Source organism: Dasypus novemcinctus, chromosome 26 (genome assembly GCF_030445035.2).
Source record: "Dasypus novemcinctus isolate mDasNov1 chromosome 26, mDasNov1.1.hap2, whole genome shotgun sequence".
Taxonomy (NCBI): domain Eukaryota; kingdom Metazoa; phylum Chordata; class Mammalia; order Cingulata; family Dasypodidae; genus Dasypus; species Dasypus novemcinctus.
In genome coordinates, this window is record NC_080698.1 from 55,638,437 (window position 1) to 55,660,551 (window position 22,115).

At 46.9% G+C, this 22,115-nt stretch overlaps 1 protein-coding gene across 4 annotated transcripts in view; it reads right to left on the minus strand.

The window, feature by feature from the left end:
- Positions 1–804: 804 nt before the first annotated feature.
- UROC1 (urocanate hydratase 1) overlaps positions 805–22,115 on the minus strand; it is a 59,414-nt gene continuing 38,103 nt past the window's right edge. For 2 of the 4 annotated variants that reach the window (XM_058288843.2, XM_058288844.1), the window contains 4 exons: positions 21,159–21,258; positions 12,966–13,047; positions 6,164–6,263; positions 805–4,219 (listed from right to left, as the gene is read on the minus strand). In XM_058288843.2, coding sequence (XP_058144826.1) covers positions 4,079–4,219; positions 6,164–6,263; positions 12,966–13,047; positions 21,159–21,258 — 423 coding nt within the window. In that variant the 3' untranslated portion in view covers positions 805–4,078. Of the gene's footprint in view, positions 4,220–6,161; positions 6,264–12,545; positions 12,679–12,965; positions 13,048–21,158; positions 21,259–22,115 lie in introns of those variants that run through there. The other 2 variants (XR_009183673.2, XR_009183674.2) reach the window with 2 other exon arrangements.

Consider the following 22,115-nt stretch of genomic DNA (forward strand, 5'->3'; position numbering starts at 1 on the left):
ATTTTTTCTTTACTTCCTAAAATTTGCGGATTGGATTAATCACCCTCATTTTAAGACTGTTAAAAAGGTTTAAATTGGGGAATTACAGGACAAACCATGGTTTTTAATTCCCTTGCTTACTTTTTTTGTTTTTGTCACATCTAACCCTTTTCCCATTCTTCCTCATTCTCCTCATTTAAGGAAGAGTCCACAGGGCCCCATGCCTTAGAGTCCCACTCAGAGGTGGCCAGTATCCTCCGAACCTGGACTCAAGGCAGCCTGCAGCCCCTAGCCCGAGCATATCAATAGCCAGGGTTTCTAACTGATCATTAACTTGGCATAGGCTATTGGTTAAAGAATCTTTCATCTCTGCCTGTGCCATGTACCTGTTCCTTTTTAATTTTAACTTTTCTTCTAAGTGGTGCACACAGGTTTTTGCAACTTGTTCTGCCTCAGTAGCCACCTGCAAGGCTCCTAACGGGCCTATAGCTATAGCTGCCACTATCTGGCAGTTTCCCTTTTTCTTATTTAAATGCAGCTGCTCTGCTACCTGCTGTTACACAGCCAGTATACCTGCTGGAGATTTTAGGGCATCCCCTTATTCTCTTGGCAGTCCCCACTCATCCTGGAGGGCAGCCACCCCTTCCCACATGGACATTATAGGCTGACTCAGGATGTCGCCCATGGATTCTCCCTTCCAAGAGCTCATGCCCACTACTGCCAGTGGTCCTCAGTCTCCTGACGTGGTGGCTCACCAATTGTTACAACCCAGCTCCTAGAGGGCACGGGTTGGGGCAGTGGCAAAGACCAAAGGATGCACTCAGCAAGGGGCAGATATGAGCTTTATTTATTCAGACTTGTAGACAGGAGAGATTCTTTTCGGTGGCAGCTGTCCAGAGAATGAAGATAGCGCTCCACAAAGAGGTGGGACTATGAGGGGCAATGTAATTATAGGGTGTTTACAGGGGTCTGGTTGCAGGGGCAGAGGGGCAGGGAGCTCACCTTCGACCTGGCCCCTTATTTATACCTTGGTTAGGAACAAAGATAAACCACCAGCCCCTCTTGACACAAACTGGATGTTACTATGGTTTTATACAGTGTTGGGGATTGACTCACACCTTCTTTACAAGACATGCTCAAGTCCTAACCTTCCCTCCTGAGGGTGTGAACCCATTTGTGAATAGAACCTTTGAAGGTAGGCTTTTATCCATTAAGGGGTGGGTTCATTTGCAAATAGGATCTTCAAAGGTCCTTTTTCAATGAGGCCACATTGAACCAGGATGGGCCTTAATCCATATGATTGGAGTCTTCACAAGCAGAGGAAATTCAGATGCAGTTAGCAGAAGCTGGAAGTCAGCAGAAACCAGAGCAGCAGACAGAAGGAGAGAGGGGGTGATGGAGGATGGCCAGAACACCACAGGCATCAGGAGAAAGCACACCCTGCCAACACTTTGATGGACTTCCAGCCTTGTGACAGTTTGAAGCTCTATTTGTGAATCCCAGAAAAGAGCATCTTCTTAGAACTAACCTGTTCCTATGGGTGTGGGGCCATTTGATAGCATTAGATTCAGTTAAGGGATCTTTGATTAGATCACTTTTAATTAGAGCGACTTAGGGCTTTTGATTGGACTACATCAGTGTGGTGTGATCCAGGTTACACCTCCACCCTCCTGACGGGCCTTATATAAACTGAGAGTCAAAAGCAGAAACAGAGAATGACTGCCGCCATTTGACCCTGCCATGTGAGGAAGAGGACTGCAGAAGACAGAGAATCTCCAAGAGGCTGAAAGAGGTCCTGGGGCCTGGAGGCTGTGTATGCTCTAAACCATCAGAGCAGAGTCACAGAAGAGGCCCCCATGAGGCGAGGCCCAAGGAGCAGCTCAAAGCTGAGGAGAGGAGCCCCACCATGAGCTTGCTCACCCACAGCTGAGCTCTCAGAGGAAGAGGACTGGGGCAAAGGCAGAGACCCCGACTGAGAGCTGCCATTTTGCCTGGCCATGTGGCAGGACTCCAGGATCTGTCAGCAGCCGACCTTGGGTGAGAAAGCATCTCCGATGATGCCTTGATTTGGATGTTTTTGTGGCCTTGGAACTGTAAAGCTTTTACCCTAATAAATTTCCCATTATAAAAGCCAACCCATTTCTGGTATTTTGCATCAGCAGTCTTAGCAAATTAAAACAGGCCTCCAAAACCCTGTGCCAATAAATGCCTATTGTTTAAGCCAACCAGTTTGTGGTATTTGTCATAGCAGCATAGCAGATTAAGATGTACAGATTAGAAAACTGAGGTTCCGAGAGGCCAGGGTCTCATAGGTCCTAGCAGGCAGAGTTGGGAGAAACTTAAGGACTATCTGACCTCAAAGCCACACCTTAATTTAGAAGAAATTCTTATTCCATGAAAGAAACACACACCTCCACACCGAGACTCCAGAAAGTAAGTTTCAGCCTCCATAAGCTTTCTCCATTCCTATCAGGCTTAAATTTTATGTTATATTTACTAGAGTTTGGGGTCCCACTGCCAAAGCCTAACCGATGATAACTGGGCCTATCACATGGGTTGCTAAGGACAAGGAGCAGTCACCTCAGTCATCCCTCCTCCCCCATCTCCAAGGCCTGGTCCCATGAAAGGATGTTGGCACAGCGTCTCCTGGATATGGTGGGGTGACAGCAGGTGGAGAACCAGACTCCACTCGGCCTTCTGGAACTTGTCTTGGCTCCCCAAAGTGGCCTGTTCTAGAGAAGTCAAAGGGTTTAGCAAGGGTCTGCCTGCATGAAACCAACAAGACACATGTCCTCACCCCAGCATCCCCTTCTCTGGGATCAGAGGTCAGTGCTGTCCTTGGGGTATCTTTCTCCCACTGCCCCACCACTGGCAACGCATCCTTTGCTCCTATCCCTGGCTCAGTTCAGGTGATGGGCAGTCACTTCCAGGCAAACAGAGCCCCAGATGGAGGGCAGGTGGGGGTAGAAGTTGCAGAGGGGGCACAGGGCAACCAGAGGTCAGGGATGTGGGGGGCCTAAAAGTGGGTGAACCCTTAAAGAAAAAGAAAGAAAGAAATGCCTGCTTCAAAATGAAAGCCTGGGAAAACACGGCTATGTAATTCACTTTGTATCAGAGGCTGGGACTACGGGCTCAACCATGACTGCGTTAGGCATTCTGGGGGAGGGAGGAGGTACAAGAATTGGGAATTAGGGGACAACATTGCTCCTATAGGGTGGCCCAGGCCTTTTGCTTGAACTTCTGGAATATCATGGTGGGGAACCAAGCTCCATTTACTCCCCTTTTTACCTCCAAATTACACACACCCTTTAGGGTAGAGTGAACTACAACCTGTTTCATGGAGCCTTGCCTGCCCCTCATTACCACCAACTCACTTCCACTCTGCCTCCACGAAGCCCTACGGGGATCTCTATTCTAGCATATTTCACGTTGCACTTTAATGATGTGTTTCCCATCTGTCCGACGCCCTCGAATCTTCCACATCATGGGCTTTGCCTTGTTTGTTTGTTTCCCCAGAGCCTGGGGAACTGAGGTCCATGCAGCACTTGGATAGACAAACAGATGGGCAAATAGACAGAAAGATGGATGGATGCATGGATGGAAGAATGGATAGTGGACAGGAGACATAGTGATGTGAGAATAACCTGGCAGAGCAAAAATGTGGCCCCATTTGTAGGAGAAGGAATTGTGTAAGGCTCCAAAGAGACTTAGCTACATACCATGCTCAACCAATATTCATTCCACGCCCAGAAAAATCTCCCTAGCAAGCTTGAGAATTCAGCCATGAGCAAGACTTAATCTCCAACCTCACAGAGTTCCCATGTTGGCTGTGTCCTCATGGTCAAAGGGCTCCACCTCTCAGAGCTCAGCTGCCTCATCTGTACGTGGGCAGTGCTGCCACCCTCTGGGGTTGCTGTAGGGCCAAATGCCATAAGGCGCGTGCCTGACCTCTTCCCTGTGTCATCTCATGCCTGCCCACCCCACGGGGAAGCCAAGGAGACAGAGGGCGAGCAGCGGAAGGTAAGGTGTGGCTGTGAGGGAGAGGAGGGGGCAGCGGAGGGAAAGGGAGAGGGGACCACAGTCAGCCTTCGGGTCCTGCTCACGACGACAGGGCCTTCTGGAGCACACGCTCGTCTGCCACCTCGTGGGGAAGCGTCACCGCCAAGCCCTTGCTCTCCTGCATCGTCTGGCAGATGATCTCGTAGGCCTTCCGGTTTCCAGACCAGCAGCGCCGGGCCACCTGCCAACACATGGGAGAGAGGCAGTGGTTGGTGTGGACATCCCGTCCCAAGATACTCTGAGCATACTTGAGCTCAGTTGCCAAATTTCCTGCCCTCCTCCTCTTCAGGGACTCTCCATTGCTATCTGTGGGACAGGCAGTCTTATTTTATTTTATTATGGTTATATATATCATAAAATTTGCCATTTTAACTATTATTAAGTGGCCTTAATTACAGTTACAATGTTGTGCTACCATCACTGTCATCCATCACCAAAACCTTTTCATCACCCCACGCAGAAGTCTGTACCCATTAAGCATTAACTCTCATACCTCTCATTCCCTGGTGTTCAGTAGCCTCTACTTTACATTCTGTCTCTTTGCCTTTGCTTTTTCTAGATATTTCATGTAAGTGGATTCAACATGTCCTTTTGTGTCTAGCTTATTTTACTTCACATCATGTTTTCAGCTTTCATCCATGTTGTAGCATGGATCAGCTCGTCGTTCCTTTTTATGGCTGAATAATATTCCAGGGCACAGATAGACCACGTTTTGTTTATCCATTTGTCCACTGATGGGCACTTGGGTTGCCCACCTTTTGGCTCTTGTGAATAATGCTGCTTCAAATATTGATATCCAAGTATCTATATAGACCCTGATTTCAATTTTTGGGGGTATATCCCTAGTAGTGGAATTGCCAGGTCATAAGGTAACTCCATGTTTAACTGTGTGATGAACCAGATCAGCGGTCTTTTGCATCTCCATCCCAAGTTTGGGCCCCCTCCTCTCTGTCTGGACCACAGCCGGAACCTCTTCTCTGATCTGAAACCGAACCATCGTTCCACCCAGCCCGAGCTCCCCCACCTTCAGGGATGGCAGCATCTCCACACCAGGCCAGGAGGCTGGAAGTGTTCTCAGCACCTCCCCTGCTCTCCTTCCACCGAGCGCCCTCATCGACCTGGCAGTGCTACCTCCAAAATCTTTCTCCAGTCACTTACTTCTCCCCATCACCGTGACTACCACCTGGCCTAGCCCTCATCACCTCTCTCCTGGATGACAGTCACAGCCCCTCTCCCTGACCCTGCTTCCATGTCCCCCCCCCCCATCCCATCCATACTTCCCACCCATCCATTCTCCAAACTGCAGCCAGTGGGATCTCCTAGAATGAACACTCCATCATAGCCCTCCCTGACTCTCACTGCCTTCACCACCTGCGGATAAAGACTGAACTCTGTGGTAAGCTCACGAGCCTTTGCACTACCAGCTTGAGGTCAGCATCTTCAACACCACCCACCACCCTCATGATCACCTCCTAGGACCCACCGGGCTGGCCTGCTGGTCATCAGAGAGCAAACTCAAATCTGGACCCTTGCACCCAAGCCCCCACCTCCCAATTCACTCACACCTGCACACAGCCACCCTGTTACCCGACCTCCCATTTGTGATGCCTTCCCCTACTCAGTTGCCTGTCATGTGGTCATGGAAAGGAATCACACCCTTCCCCCTCCCCTATGACACCCACCAAGGGAGGCCTCGGCGTGGTGTAACAAAGGTGAGTTAGAGTTGCACAACCAACAGCGGTTATATCTTAAGAACCTCCAGTAAAATGGAGGCCTTGAGAGATGGTGGGGAGATGGTAATCCCCACAATGCCAGCAGTGCCAGAGGCCAGCCTGGGTATTCAGACACCAGACCACCGGGGTAAGGCCAGAGTCAGGGAGACCAACAGAAGACAGTCCGAAGACTCCAGGCGATGAAGGGAGGGTGGCCAGCTGGAGTGGGAGTGGGGGTAGGGAGCTCGAGAGAGGGGACATTATTAAGTAGCAATTGGCAGGCTGCACTCCAGACTTCTGATGGAGAAGAAGGAGGCAGTACTCTGTTTCAGGGGTGGTGTCCATGGAAGAGGCAGAGCCACCAGTCCAAATTAGAAGGGGAGGTGGGGTGGCCTGGGGGCAGGGGTGCTTACCCCGTTGGAGACATCCCAGCTGAGCATCATCTTGGCTTTCTGCTCAGCCTCTTGGGTCCCATCCAGCACGAGGCCAAATCCCCCATTGATCACCTCACCCCTGCAAGAGGCAAAGAGGTTTAGCAGACATACTCTGTGCCCTGACTCTCAGGGGAGCAGGCCAGAAACATGCATTTTGGAAATGTTGCATTCGAGAGGTGAGGCAATGTGAGGCACAACCCTGGTACCACCTGCTTTTGCAACCTGCCCATCCTTTTGACAAACTCTGCTTGAACGCCAGGAATTATGAGGCATGTTGGCAAATGCAAGGCGGCCCTCCAGGACTTGCTGCACACTCCAGTCCCTACCCACTGAGCATGGGTGCTTTGGCACCCTCAACCTTGCACCCACCCTGCAGGACCACCACTCAGACGTCACCTCCACTGTGAAGCCGGCTTTGACCAACGAGTGTGATGTGACCATCTTCTCTTCTAAGTTCTCATACTGCTTCCCCAGAAACATCTTTTCACTTGGAGATACACTTCCTTGGTGGCAGCTCTTGTATTCCTTTATTGACCTGTCATTATTGCTGATTTTCATCTTGATTGCCTTAATCATCCTTATTCCCGCTTTCTTCTTTTTTAGGTTTATTTTGGGGTGCCTCTAATTATTTGAAAACTGAGTTCCTTTATTTACAAAATATCTTGCTTTCTAATTCATGCATTTCTCTGAGTACTTCTGTGACTATCTTGAACAGGTTTTGATATGTCCTTGCTTTCTGTCAGTTTTTAATAGCTGTCATTTGGATCTCTTTTAAAGACATGAGTACTGTTTCACTTTCACTGCATATTTGTCCTATGGCTAATATCCACACACCTGCATTGACCTTCTACTCTCTCTGTCCTTTTCCTTGGAAGGTGTTCTAGTCTGCTAGGCTGCCGAAATGCAGATACTGTGAAGGGGGTCAGCTTTTCACAATGGGGATTTATTAGCTTACAAGATTACGGTTTTGAGCCTGAAAAAAACGTCCAAATCAAGGCATCATCAGGTGATGCTTTCTCCCTGAAGGCCAGCTGCCAGTGATCCTGGATTCCTCTGCCACATGGCAAGGCACACGATGGCATCTGCTGGCCTCTCCCTTCTCTTCCAGTTTTCCAGTGACCTTCAGCTCCTTGCTTCCTGTGGCTTTCTCTCTGTTGAATTTCAATCTTCTTATAAAGGTCTCCAGTAAGAGTATTAAAACCCATCCTGCTTGAGATGGGCCACACCTTAACAGAAGTCACCCCTTAGAGGTCCTGCTTTCAGTGGGTTCACACCCATAGGAATGGATTAGGTTTAAGAACATGCTCTTCTGGGGTACGTACAGCTCGAAGCCACCACAAACCCTAAACATGCTGAGCCCAGGAAGGTGCAGATAATAAAAGTAGCATTGTTGATTGCTACTTTCTTGATTGACAATTGGGGGCTACTCACAGAAGATGTTGGGACAATAGAAGTAGAGCCCTGCCTCACACCGTAGAGTAAAATAAGTTCCAGGTATACCTTAAAGAGGAAACTATCCAAAATTATGAGATTATAAGGAATATTTAGGAGCATTTTTTTTTCCAATTCTGAAGTGAGAAGTGGGGGAGACCTTATAAAGCAATATTTTTTAAAACCAAGAGCAAAAGCATAAAGCTAAGAGTTAGAAAATAGACTAGATAAAAATTTAAAACCTCTTTGTGAGGAGTGGCTGGACAGGCTGTGCAGGTTCCCCTGAAGAAAGTCTGGCTGTAAAGCATGTGGTCGGATGGCAGCCTCCAGCCATTGGCTCCTTAGGGTCCTCCTCGGCTCTCCAGACCATGTTCTGTTTTGGGTAGCTCAGGCAGTGAACGCAATGAGGTGGTGGGTGGGGCTGCCCATTTCTGCCAATGCGGACTTCCCTAATGGGCCATCTTGGCTCTGGGGAGCCCCACTGGGCTGGCAGAGACCTGGTCAGGTCTGCTGAGGGCTCCTCCTACACAATCCTGCTTCCCCCTTTCCTTTCCTAGGTAATATCCCCCTTTTGTGGATTGAAATGTGTCCCTCGAAAGGACATGTTCATGTCTCATCCTAACCCCTTGGCCCTGTGGATGTGACATATTTGGAAATAGGGTCTTAGAGAATTAGTGAAGATGAGGGCAAACTGAAGTACAGTGGGTCCTCAATCCCCTGTGACTGGTGTCCTTTTAAGAAGAGGAAATTTGGACACAGGCACAGAGAGGAGAAGGCCTGGTGACAGTGGAGACCAGGAGAAGGCCAGGTGAGGATGGAGTGACCTGTCTACAAGCCAGGGGATGCCAAGGAGTGCTGCCAGCTGCCAGGAGCTGGGAGAGGGTAGGAAGGGTTCTCCCCTACAGGTTTCAGCGGGAGCATGGACTCCCAACTTCCAGAACTGAGACTAAGTTGTTTTAAGCCAACTAGTCGGTAGTGCTTTATTCCATCAGCCCAATAAACCTTGTGCACACTCCTAACTCCACCTCAACTTCTGCCTCCTGGAAATCCCAACTAGCACAGAAACCGTGAACAAAGTTCAAAGGCAAGTGACAGATTAGAAGAAGATATCTGCAACACATGTCACAAAGGATTAATATGCAGACTACATTAAGAGCTCTTACAAAAAGAAAAATGCATGACAAAAGAGAAATGGGAAAACACTGAGAGCAAGCAAGTCACCAAAGAAGATATGCAATTGACTAATAAACACACAGAAAAGTGGTATAACTACCTGTGACCATTGGTCACTGAAAGCAAAACCACAATGATTTCTTTCTTCTTGCCTGTCGGTGTTTAAAAGAGGGAGGGCATCCAGTGTTGTCATGGTTATACAAACCAGGATGTTTACAGAGGAATTTGGCAGTAGCTATCAAAGTTTAAAATGCCCAGGTATTTTGAACCTGCAAGTCCAATCAACAAATAACATACACGTGATAAAAGTTAATGTTTGTGGAAGATTTGTGATGTGCTGGCTCCTTTCCAAGTGAGCTAAAGTAGCTGAGAGCAGGGATCCAGGCCTGTCTGCCCATATTCCAGTCCCAGCTCTGCCGCTTACACACTGTGACACTTTGGACCAAGTTTCTTATCCTTTCTAGGATAGTACCTGTGACAGTTTGAAGCTTTTGTTTTTTGTGGACCCCAGAAAAGACATATTCTTGGAGCTAACCCATTCCTGTGGGTGTGGGACCCTTTGATTGCATTACTTTCAGTTGTGGGGACTTTGATTAGAGCACTGCAGTAAGGCGTGGCCCAGGGTGGGCCTTGGCCCTCTTGCTGGAGTCATTTATACACAAGAGAAATGTCAGAGACACTCAGGGAAGGAGCTGCCTTTTTACCCTTCCTTGGGAGAGAGGACTCCCGGAAAGCCTGTAGTCACAGAAAGGCAGAGAAACCTTGAGAGTCTGAGAGAGAGCCTGGAGGCTGGAATCAGTGGAGCAGCCAAAAACTGAAGAGACAAGGTCCAGGGAGAGACAAGCCTTATGTCTGATCACCTGCAGCTGAGCTCAGGGAGAAAGTGAGCTTGGAGGAGAGGCTCAGAGAGATGAGCCCAGTCGCCATTTTGCCTTGTCACATGGCAGGAGTTCAGGACCTGCCAGCAGCCAACTTTTGGTGAGACGGCATCTCTGATGAAACTGACGTGGACACCTTCACAACCTCAGACCTGTAAGCTTTTACCCTAATAGATTCCCTTTATAAAAGCCAACCCATTTCTGGTATATTACGTTGGCAGGCTTTAGCAACTAAAACAGTACCTATTTCATAAAAGTGACTGTTGTGGCAGTTAGGTGAGTTAATACACATAAATTGCTTAGAAAAAAGCCTAGCACATATGAAACATGATGTAAGCATTAACTATTATTATTAACATATTGAGTCTCCACCACCATCCCACAAAGCTGTTACTAAAATTAGGACTATTTTGCAGATGAGAAACAAGGGCACAGAAAGCTTCACTTAGGCAAGCCACTAACTTCAGAATCCATGCGCTTAACCATTATGCTACAAAGCTGGACACGTGAGGAAGCTCCCTACTGGCCTGGTGGTAAAAGGGGTGGAGGACACCTGTATGCACAGAATCCTCCAAATCCCGGCGACTCAAGAGTCGTCCTCGAGCCAGCAACGAGGCTTGTTAGTTAGGGTTAACCTCAGGCCCCACCCGAGACCTCCTGAATCAGAAGGTCTGCATTTTAACCAGCTCCCCCAGTGACTCCATGCCCATTCAAGTTTGAGAAGCACTCTGAGACATTGGTTAGGGACGGAAAAAAAAGTCAGTTTCCAGATACATAGATTGAACATGCACATTTACCCCTGCCCCCTGCTAAAATGCCACACAAATAGCTATAAAGGAATTTTTAGCCCACAAGGACAAAGAGAAAGTAAGAGGAGAATCAGCAGTGCAATTCTGGGAGCCAGAGAGCGGTCGCAAGAAAGCCGATACCCCGGCAGCTGTGGGAGAAGGCCAGAAGCAAAAGCCAGGAGCCAGAGGCCCCAAGGACCTCCCAGAGTGGCAGTGAGAGCGGAGCTAAAAGCAGGAAGGACGGCTGCCAACCCGCTGACCACACGAGAAGTTCCCAGATGCCCTGCCCCATATTAGGCTGGCCAGAGGCTGCCTGTCCCTGAACTGCACCCAGAAACAAAGTTGCACCTCGAAGTGGGTGACCCACAGGCCTCTATGTGGGTATCAGGACAGCAGGTGGGAAGATGAGCATGAAAACACAGGGACTGAGGACAAGTCTCCACACTCAACCACGAGGCCCCATCCCTCTTAGCTCCCGGACAGGCCCATACCCTCCCTCTAGCAGGCAGGAGACGAGAAATGTCCTCTCTGAGTTGTCCAACCAGCACAAAAGAAGAGACCAAAAGACAGTAGCCACTGGTCTCCCCCGACACTGCAGCCCAGCCACGTCACCCCACCATGCAGCCCAGGGTCCCGTCTGAGCGCAGGGCCGTGAGCCGTCTCTCGGCAGGAGGAGACTGTCAGGACTGCTGGACAACAGCAGAGACGGGGGCTGGCGATCAGCAGAGGGAACTCTGAGGAGACGGGAGACGAAGGAGGGGACTGAAAACAGCCCAGCTATCATAAATAGTCTCGGGACACCCAGAGCTCCTTGGACATGGGGAGCCAATAGGCAAAGGGAAAAACAGAAGAGGAGAATCGAGACGTTGTAGTCTACATGTGTAACTTTGAAACGTGGATTTAAGGACTGCCGAGGAAAAAAACGCAGTGCTCGTCGAGTTGGAAGTGGTTTCTTCTTGGAGCGGGAATGGCTGTGTGGCAGGTTCTCTCTCCTGTTGCTTTTTGTAATAAGCCTGATAGAAGTGTTTGACTTATGAAATGACGTGCATGTGTACATTTCATGGACTCCAAAGTGAACTATCCCAAAGAGTCCTCGAGAAAAGCAGAGGAAAAGGGTATTGGTTCCATTTGCTTGGGGCATTCTCGAGGGGTGGTGGGAATTCTCTTGGGGGCCCTGAGCACAGGGACTCAGGGGCCACCTGCGTCCTGCCTGGATTCGAGCCCGCTGCCCCTGGCCCGGCCTCCTGGATCTGCTCCGCCCGTCTTGCCCTCTGTCGATGCCGTGAGGCGGCATGTCTGGGCTCAGGTCCTGGACCCACCGCCAGCTCTGTGGCCTTGGGCAGTTTGGGTAGGCTCTGCTCACCTCACTTTCTTCATTTCTGAAGGCAGGGCAGAAAACCCAGCACAGAAACACCAGGTACCCAGTGGCCAGGCGTCTCTCTCCTGGTTTTCCGCAGCCCGGGTATCAGAGAGAGCATGCACTTGGGTCATATTTTCCGTTAATTAAAGCCACCTGACTGGGCAGCTGCACAGAATTCCAGTCCCGCAGGGCGCGAGGCCAAAGTTGCCCCATCTGAAGGCCCTGGGAAGCTCAGCTGCTAACAGTCTTGGCTCTGGAGGGTCAAAAAACTTGATCCGGCCAAAAACTTGACAGTCCAAAAACAGGCTCAGAGGTCACTTGAGGGGGCAGCGGGACGGAAGCTGGGGGACCACGCTCCTTTCTGAGGCCACAGCGCCCCCTGCTGCTGAGTGGCCAGGAATCCCGCTTGCCCGTGAGCCCCAGACCCGGACAACTGGAGGAGGGGGCCTGTCACAGGTGCAACTCCTGAGCGGGGGAAATCTCCTTGTGCCTCAGTTTCCTCATCTGTAAAACGCACTTTCTTCTATTAGGTGAGTGAGTTTAGCAAGCACCTGCCAGATGGCCAATGCTGAACCACAGTTAGTTATTCAGTGTTCTTAGCAGTGACATCTTCGTGACAGAGCTGCAAATGTCAGTGGGAAGTCCCCAAGGAGCTCCTTCCCTAAACTCCAGTGCCCTCGGCTCGCAGATTAGAAACAGGCCTGCCAAGGTCTAGAACCCAGGTCTCCCACCTCCCAGCCCCATCTGCCCTGGGAAACGGGGGCCGGTTCTGCTCTCTCCAGTGAGGCGATCAGAGTGGGAGTAAAAATATCTCAACCAGGAAAGCACCGAGAAAGTTCCATGAGAAAGCACCTGCGAAATCAACTTGAAAATGGAAATGAAAATGGCGTTTGCTCTTCTTACTAAACATCTACAACAGGGTTCTGTTTGAGAGACGAAACCCAAAGAGGTAGAAGAGCCTGTGCAAGGTACTCCCCCGCCTACCCCCAGCCCTAAGGCTCCAGCCCCGTGATCTCCAGCTCAGACAAGGAAGTGGCTGGGGAGGTGGGCCCAGGGCTCCAGCCACCAGGCCTGACCACGGGGGGATTCCCAAGCCCTGTCCTGTAGCACGTCTACATCAGCCCACATCCCACTACTCCAAACCTTCTTACCAGCCCACGCCCCCTCCATTGTGAAGCGCTACCCAGGTGGCTCCGCGAAAGGCATCTCCCACGAAGTTCTGCACGGCCATGTCTACGGAGACACAGAGACCACACACACATCATTCTTTGCATGGCGTAAACCTAGGGGCCAGGCCAGGCTTGGGCCAGGGTGAAAGAGGAAAAATGCAGGCCCCACTGGCTGAGCCACCCCTGCTCTGACCTGAGGGGACAGGGCAACGATGGGACAATTGGGTGACAAGGAATAGGCATTTCTAGTACCAACAATAGTTGACATGTGAGAAGCCCAAGTGCAAGCAGGATGCACTGACAAACACCTCCCCAGTTGCCCACTATTATTCTTTGATATAGTTATACTCTCTAACACTGAATACCAGATAAATTGTCCTAGGAAATGAAAGAGCAAAAGGCTAAAGAAGGATGTGATACCAGTTTTAGCTCAGACATGCAGAGAGTCTAAGAGTGCCATCCCCATCCTTACAACAGCAACAAAAATAGCTGGACAAACTGCAATTTAACAACTTGACCCCATCAGAGTACTTGAAATCTGGGGGCAGACAGGTGCCTGCACAGGGAAACAGAACCGAAGCTGGTTACTTTAAAGTCTCTGACAGATCGCTACCAGACAAGCATGTGCTAGCCTCAGACCCTGGAGCCCCTGGGGCCACTGATATAAGGTCTATGCAGGCTTTTCCTCCAAGAATGCCATTGGATACTCACAGGGAAAATGAAGGAGAATGCTGAGAAGGCTTTCCTCCTAGTGTTGGGCTGGGTAAACTCTGCCCAGACTCATATCTCCTATCTCCTGCATAAAATAAAAGCCTTAATCTTCAAGGAGAAGGGTGACAAAAGCTATCACCTTAGGGCACTGGAGGAAAAGGAAAAGTAAAAAAAGCTCTAGCCCTGGGACGGACTGGAGCACATGTGCAGACTGTATCCCCAAGACCCAGATACAGTGCCTGCCAGGAACTAATTGGGGGGAAACGGACTTGGCCCAGTGGTTAGGGCATCCGTCTACCACATGGGAGGTCCACGGTTCAAACCCTGGGCCTCCTTGACCCATGTGGAGCTGGCCCATGCACAGTGCTGATGCATGCAAGGAGTGCCATGCCACGCAGGGGTGTCCCCTGCGTAGGAGAGCCCCATATGCAATGAGTGCGCCCCCTAAGAATAGCCGCCCAGCGTGAAAGAAAGTGCAGCCTGCCCAGGAATGGCGCTGCACACACGGAGAACTGACACAAGATGACGCAACAAAGAGAAACTCAGATTCCTGGTGCCGCTGGTAAGGATAGAAATGGTCACAGAAGAACACACAGTGAATGGACACAGAGAGCAGACAACTGGGGCGGGGGGAAGGGGAGAGAAATAAATAAAAAATATATCCTTAAAAAAAAAGAACTAATCAGAACATCAGAGAATGCCAGGTGAATAAGCATTGAATTAAAAAATGAATGGAATACAGCTGGGGACAATATGGAGACAGATTCTGGGGCACAGAAGGAACAAACATTGAGAAAATGACCTCTAGTAAACCAACCCACATGCTAAACACAAGGTATCACTAGTTGAATTTGAAGGCTCTGGTATACTGAGGAAACCTACTGCAGCAACATGCCTCAAACTCAGCCCAAATCCTCTTATGATGAACATAAACTTCCACATCTAGCAGAAGGAAAGGTAGGCTCCACTCCAAGTATAAAAATTTTTCCCTCAGTATTGAAACAGAACCAGACACTTATGTAACACAGTTCTTAACACAGGCAATTTAAAATAACTACGATTTATATGTTAAATTCTAATGAAATATGTAGACAACATGCAAGATCAGATGGGGAATCTTTTGCAGAAAGAAATTGAATGGAAAGTCCAGAAATATGAATAAACAATAACAATGCAATAGAGTTGAAGAATGCCTTGAACAGACTCATCAGTAGACTTGACATAGCCAAAGAAAGAATCAGTGAACTCGAAGATTGGACAATGGAAATTACCCAAACAGAACCATGGGGATAAAAGAAAAAGAAAAAAGAACATAGTAACGAGGAGCTATAGGACAATATCAAACAAGAGAGCATATATGTAATCCCAGAAGGAGACTAGGGAGGGGATAGAGCAGAAAAAAATAATTGAACAAAATCTGATCGAGAATTTTCCAAACCACAGATCCAAGAGGCTCAGCGTACATAAATCAGGATAAATAAAGAAATGAAAATCATCACACCTAGGTATATCATATTCAAACTGATAAAAGAGAAAATTGTGAAGGCGGCCAGAAAAAAAAGGTGCAATATCTGCAGAGGAGCATGGATAAGAACAGCATCAGACTTCTCATCAAAAACTGTGCAAGTGGGGAAGTGGCTGTGGCTCAATCACTTGGGCTCCTGTCTACCATTTGGGAGGCCCTGGGTTCATGTCCTAGGGCGTCCTTGTGAAGGCAAGCTGGCCCGCATCCTGTAGAGAGCTGATGGCCTGCACCCACGGAGAGCTGGCACAGCCACATGATGCAACAAAGGGAGACAAGCAAACACAGAAGAACACACAGTGAATGGACACAGAGAGCAGACAGCAAAAAAGCCACAAAGGGGGTAATAAATAAATGAAAAATAAACCTTAAAAAAAACTGTGCAAGTGGACACCAGCAAGATGACAGCAGAGTAAGGAGCTCCTAGAGTCAGCTCCTGCTACAGGGAAGTTAGTAAACACCCAGAGCTATCTGGAGCTAGATGAAGCACCTGCTTGGGGGCTCCAGGAGACCAGAAGAACATCTTGCAACATCCTTGAAGGAATGGAAGGAGGAGACTGCCCATCTGCAGAGATAATTCATGAGTAGAACGCTCCACACTACAGAGGCTGATGCCCATCCTCCACTGGAGGCACAAGCCACTTAGGGAGCTGTTCCAGGGCTGGAATTGAAAGCTCCACATCCCAAAAATGGGGAAGGAAGAGACAGTTGGGCACCAACTTCAGCTACTGGTGAGTACATTGAGTGGGTTAAACTATAATCCTGAGAACAGCTAAAGTTTGAGCCTGTCCAAGTCAGAAAGAGGCCCAGCCACCATCTTAACTCTGCATCTGGCACAAGGGGAAGCAGGGCAGACTGGAAATCACCATGCTGGTAGGGACCAGCTTCTTTCTATCCAGATCAGATTGCAGGTCTAGCCTAAGCCCCAGCCCCACCTCTGGGAGGGAGGAAGCTGGGGGGACCTGCACCAGCCTCTCCAGGAAGTTACCAGCCAAGCTGCAGAGGCCAGTGATTGTCCTACTTTGGCAGTACAAGTTGCCCCAGGAGCTGTTCTGTGGCTGGAATTGGAAGCTCCATTTCCCAAAAATAGGGGAGGAGGAGATGGTTGGCCACTGATTTTTGCAACTGATTAGTAGATTTGGCTGGCTAAGGTATAACCCTAGGAATAGCTAGTGTGTGAATCTGTCCCAGTCTGAAAGAGGCCAGTATCCACCATTTTGACTCCACCCCTAGCTTGAGGGGAAGGCAGGACCAAAAATCAATCACAGTGACAGCAGGAACTGGTTTCTTTCACCCAGATCAGCCTTTAGCCCTGGCCTAGGCTTCAGCCCCACCTCTGGCAGGTAGGAGGCTGGCAGGCCCTTCACCAGCCTTTCCAGCTAACTGCAGGTACCTTTGGTTGGCACAGACTGAAAATAAGAAGTCTACCAGGGCAACTGTGGTCATCTTGGACCCACACTGCCTAAATTGCTGCCCATACCTGCAGCTCCATTCCTGCCCCAGGCAAGAGAGAAAGGGGCATAAAGCCTCATCAGTCTCTCTGGGCAACTACAGTTTAGGCCTGCATGACTTGGATTATTCCACACAGCTGTGACTCTGTCCTAGCCCTGGCAAAGGAGAAAGTTGGGAGAAGCTTCATTGGTCCCTGGGGCAATGAGGGAAGCTTGAGCCTCCACAGCTCATAGTGCCAATTATATCCTTGGCTCCTACTGCACAATTAGCAAGAGAGAAAGAGCAGGAAGCCCTAAACTAAAGAGAAAAACTGTACCAAGAATAAATACTCTACTAAGCCAGATGCCAAGACACCAATAAAAAATTATAATCCACACCAAGAAACAGGAAGCTATGGCCCAGTTAAAGGAAGAAGATAAGCCTCCAGATGACATACATGAGTTGAGAAAACTAATCATAGATGTTCAAACAAATTTCCTTAATAAATTCAATGAGATGGCTAAAGAGATTAAGAATAGTAAGAAGACATTGGATGAGCACGAAGAATTTGAAGCATACGCAGAAAAATAGCATATCTTATGGGAATGAAAGGCAAAACAAATGAAATTTTTAAAAATATTGGAATCATATAATAGCAGATTTGAGGAGGCAGAAGAAAGAATTGGTGAGCTTGAAGAAATGGCCTCTGAAAGTGAACAAACAAAAGAACAGATGATTTCTTTTGCAGAAAGAAATCAAATAAAAAGTCCAAAATGGAAAAAATGGAAAAAATTCAACAAGGTTTCAAAGAACTTAAAGACAGCAAAAGATGTGCAGACATACGTGTCATGGGTGTCCCAGAAGGAGAAGAGAAGGGAAAAGGGGCAGAAAAAAATATTTGAAGAAATAATGGTAGAAAATTTCCCAACCCTATTGAAGGGCATAGATATCCATGTCCAAGAAGCACAATGTACTCCCATCTGAAAAAATCTGAATGGACCAACTCCAAGACATGTGCGCATGAGCATGTCAAATGCCAAAGACAAAGAGAATTCTGAGAACAGCAAGAGAAAAGCAATGCATAACATATAAGGGATCCCCAATAAGATTAAGTGCTGATTTCTCACCTGACACCATGGAGGTAAGAAGACAATAGTATGATATATTTAAGACACTACAAGAGAATAACTTCCAGCCAAGAATCTTATATCTGGCAAGATTGTCTTTTTAAAATGAGGGTGAGTTTAGAATATTCACAGATAAACAGAAACTGAGAGAATTTCTAACCAAGAGACCAGATTTTCAGGAAATGTTAAAGGGTGTGCTAGAGCCTGAAAAGAAAAGACAGGAGAAAAAGGCCTGGAAGACAGTCTAGAAATGAAGATTATATCAATAAAAGTAAAAAAGAGTGTCAAAAGAGTGGAGAAAATAAAATATGACAGATAAAACCCTAAGAGGAATAAACCTAACCAATGATGTAAAGCACTTATATTCAGAAAACCGCAACTCAATGTTAAAAGAAATTTTAAAAAGGCCTAAATAACTAGAAGAACATTCCATGCTAATGGATTGGAAGACTGAATATCATAAAGATGTCAATTCTACTCAAACTGACAAACAGATTCAATGCAATCCTGATATAAATTCTACCAGCATTTTTGTAAAAAATTGAAAACACAATTATCAAATTTATTTGAAAGGGTAAGGGGTCTGGAATTGCCAGAAACATCTTAAAAGGGAAAAGCAAACTCTCATCTCCAGACTTTAAATTATATTACCTGACTATAGTGGTAAAAACAACATGATACTGGCATAAAGACAGACACACAGACCAATGGAACCAAACTGATGGTTCAGAAACAGACCCTCACATGTGTGGTCAAGTGATTTTTGACTGTCAAACCCACACAGCTGCCAAACCCACACAGGTCATGCAGAACAGTCCATTCAACAAATGGTGCTGAAAGAAGTGGATATCCATAGCCAAAAGAAGGAAAGAGGACCCCTATCTCACACCTTATCCAAAAATTAACTCAAAAGGGATCAAAAACCTAAATATAAAAACAAGAGCCATAAAGCTTCTAGAAGAAATTGTAGGAAAATATTTTCAAGCCCTGGTGATAGGTGGTGGATTCTTAAAGGAGATAGGAGGAGGACTGAGATGGACTACTGATATTTACTGTATTTAGTTTTAATTAGCTTTAATGTAAAAGTGTGGAAATGTATAGAGTGGATGGTGAGTAACAGCTAGTTTATAAATGGAGATGTGGATGTAAATGGTAGTCTAGGTATGTAAATGCCAATTGACAGAATGCTAGAGAATAATCTAAGAACTGAATAGCACAGTAAACCAAGAGGTGGCTAAGAATTGTCATTGATGGTGCAGATGCAAGAGTGTCCTTTGTGAGCTAGAGCAAATGTACATCACTACTGCAGGGTGGTGGGAATGTGGAGAAGTACAGGAAAAATACAACTGGAGTGACCTATGGACTGTGGTTAGGAGTAATAATGTAATATGCTTGCATCTATACCGAAGATGTACTGTGTTGATAATGGGGCAGTGTGGAGAATGTGAGCCAAACATACACTATGGACATGGTAACAATCAGATGATATTATTTTATATGTAAGAAATGTTCCACCACAGTGTCATGTGTTGATAGATAGATGTTGTTTGGGAATTCTGCACATGTGCAGGATTGTTTTATAAGTTTACAACTTCTGTCATAAAAAAATATATAAAAATAATAATAGGGTGGTTTGGGGGGAAAATACACCAAATATAAGATAAGGACTATAATTAGTAGTAATATTTTGACAATATTCTTTCAAAATCTGTAACAAATATCTCACAACAATGCAAGGTGTTGGTGGAGGGTTGATGTATGGGACCCCTGTATAATGTTATGCATATTAGTTTTGTAATTCCACAACTTTTACTATACACTTATTGTTTAGGTATGTTCATATATAAATGATAAAAAGATAATAATAATAACAGGGTGGGTTGGGGGAAAATACTTTGGTTAGTAGTGATATTTTGACAATGCTCTTTAATCATTAGTTTAAAATGTTTAACAACAATGCAAGGTATTGGAGGTAGGGTGAGTTATGAGAGTTCTGCATGATGCTATGTAGGTTTGTTTTGTAAGTTCACAACTATTACTATACACTTATTGTTTATGTATGTTTATGTGTGAGTGATATACTTCAATAAATTTTTAATGAAAAAAAAATAAATTTTTAAAAAACTGTGCAAATACTAAAAGAAAAAGAACTGTCAACAAATAATTCTATACCCAGTGAAAAATATCACTCAAAAATGAAGGTAAAATAAAGACTTTCTAACAAAAAAAAACAAAACAAAACTGAAGAAATGCACTATGAGCAGACTTACTCTGTAAGAAAAGCTAAATGAAGTTCCTCAGGCAGAAGGAATATTATATCAGACTAAAATGTGAATCTACATAAAGAAATGAAGAGCATTCAAGATGGAATAAATAACATTAAAATTGAAAATTATTTTTTATTTTACTTGTTCTAAAAGATAAATCACTGTTTAAAGGAAAGGTCTGAAATCAGCAGCCTCAGCTTCCACCTCAAGAAACCAGAGAAAGAAGACAAATTAAACCCTAAGCAAGAAAAAGGAAAGAAATACTAAAGATTAGAGCAGAGATCAACAAATGTCAAAACAGAAAATTAATAGAACAAATATCGATGAAACTAAAAACTTCTTTGAAAGGATCAATAACATTGACAGACTTCTAGCTAGACTGACCAAGCGAAAGAGAGAATACACAAATAACCAATAACAGGAATGAAAAGAAGGGGACAGTACAACTGACCCCACAGACATAAAAGGATAGTAAAGGAATATTACAAACAACTTTGTTCCCATAAAATTGGTAACTTAGATGAAATAGACCAATTCCTGGAAAAAAAGGATGCAGATGGTATTCCTGAGTGTCCCCCTCTTTCCCTTGGGGTCCCATCCATGAAGTAAGGAGCCTTCAAATGCTGGAACAAGAGACCTACCTCAGAATGGAAATCCCATAGCCTCGGTGATTGTAATGGTAATGGTGGCAGCTGCAGCAGCTCACACTCATTCAACACTGACTGTGGGACATTGCTTGAAGTGCTGCACATATATTCAGTCACTTATTCTCCACAGCAACCCTTTGAGGTCAGTGCTGTTATTATTTCCATTTGGCAGATAAGGAAATTGAGGCTCAGAGACAAGTGACAAGTCCAGATACACATCCCCGTCTGGGGTAACCAATTGTCCCAGTTTGCCTGGCACTGGCCCGATTTTAAAACTGGAATTCCTGTGATCCAGGAACCCCCTCAGGCTTGGGTTGGTCATTCTAAGCCCAGTCTCTCAAATCCTGAAGCATTTTTCATGGCACCATGACTGAATGAACTCAAGACTGAGTGAATGAATGAACTGATTTTTAAATAAAATCCCAATCCAATATTGATATGTATTTTTGAAAATTTCATGCCTTCCTCACCTGCACAGAAAGCAGAGCCATCATAAATGTTGGAGGTCTCCCGAAAAGGGCTGTCCGTGCCACTCACATCGTGGTGGTCTCGACTCAGGACCACTGGTGCCTGCAGTGTGGAAGGACATGAGAGGTGAGCCAGTGGTGTCCACCCACCACTGCCAGCAGAGGACAGGAGCCAGGCCACAGCAAGGCCTTCAGAGCCCTTGAAAATAGATTCCCTTCAGCAAGATGCCAAAGGGCACACCACCAGTCTGCACAGGGATGAATGGATATATGTTTATATCGGCATCCAGGAAATGGGGAGGAGGGGTTGCCCTGGGAGAGAGACTGGGGGACTAAGGAATGGAGATACGCTGTGGGTGGGCATGGTGGGGGGAGTGGGGAGGGGAGACAGTGACCTGGGACTACCTAGCTAGATGATCTTGGGCTGCAACTTTATTTCATTTTTTAATACATGTGTTGACAGCACTCCTTGTTCTCCGGAGGGTGTCAGGCAGATTGGAGGTCCATCAAATACAACAAGACCACTTTGCTCCATCACATCCACACTGTGGAATATTCTCAGCCTTCTGCAGGTGAAGTGGAGCCCTATCTGAGGACAGGTCAACTTGGCTGACCTGCAGTAAGGTTATGATATATAGGTGAAGGCACTGGAGCAGAGAGGAACTGAGGCTAGGAGGGTGGAGCAGGGAGGCCGGCGTGCAAGCCGAGCCAGCCAGTCTGGCTCTGTGCCTTCTCGTGGTGCACAAGGCGGGAAAGCAGATCTGTACACGGTTTGCAGAGTCCACACTGGAGAGCGGCCCAGCTGCTTTAGTAGAGCAGGTCCATTTCCAGAGCCGAGTGCTGGGGGCTTTTCTTCCGAGGGTCTCACAGAGGCCGTCTGGCTGGGCTGAGGGCGTTGGTCTTCCCAGCCCTGTCCCTTTGAACTGCTTCTCGTCCCCTCCTCATGTAGGCTGAGCCCAC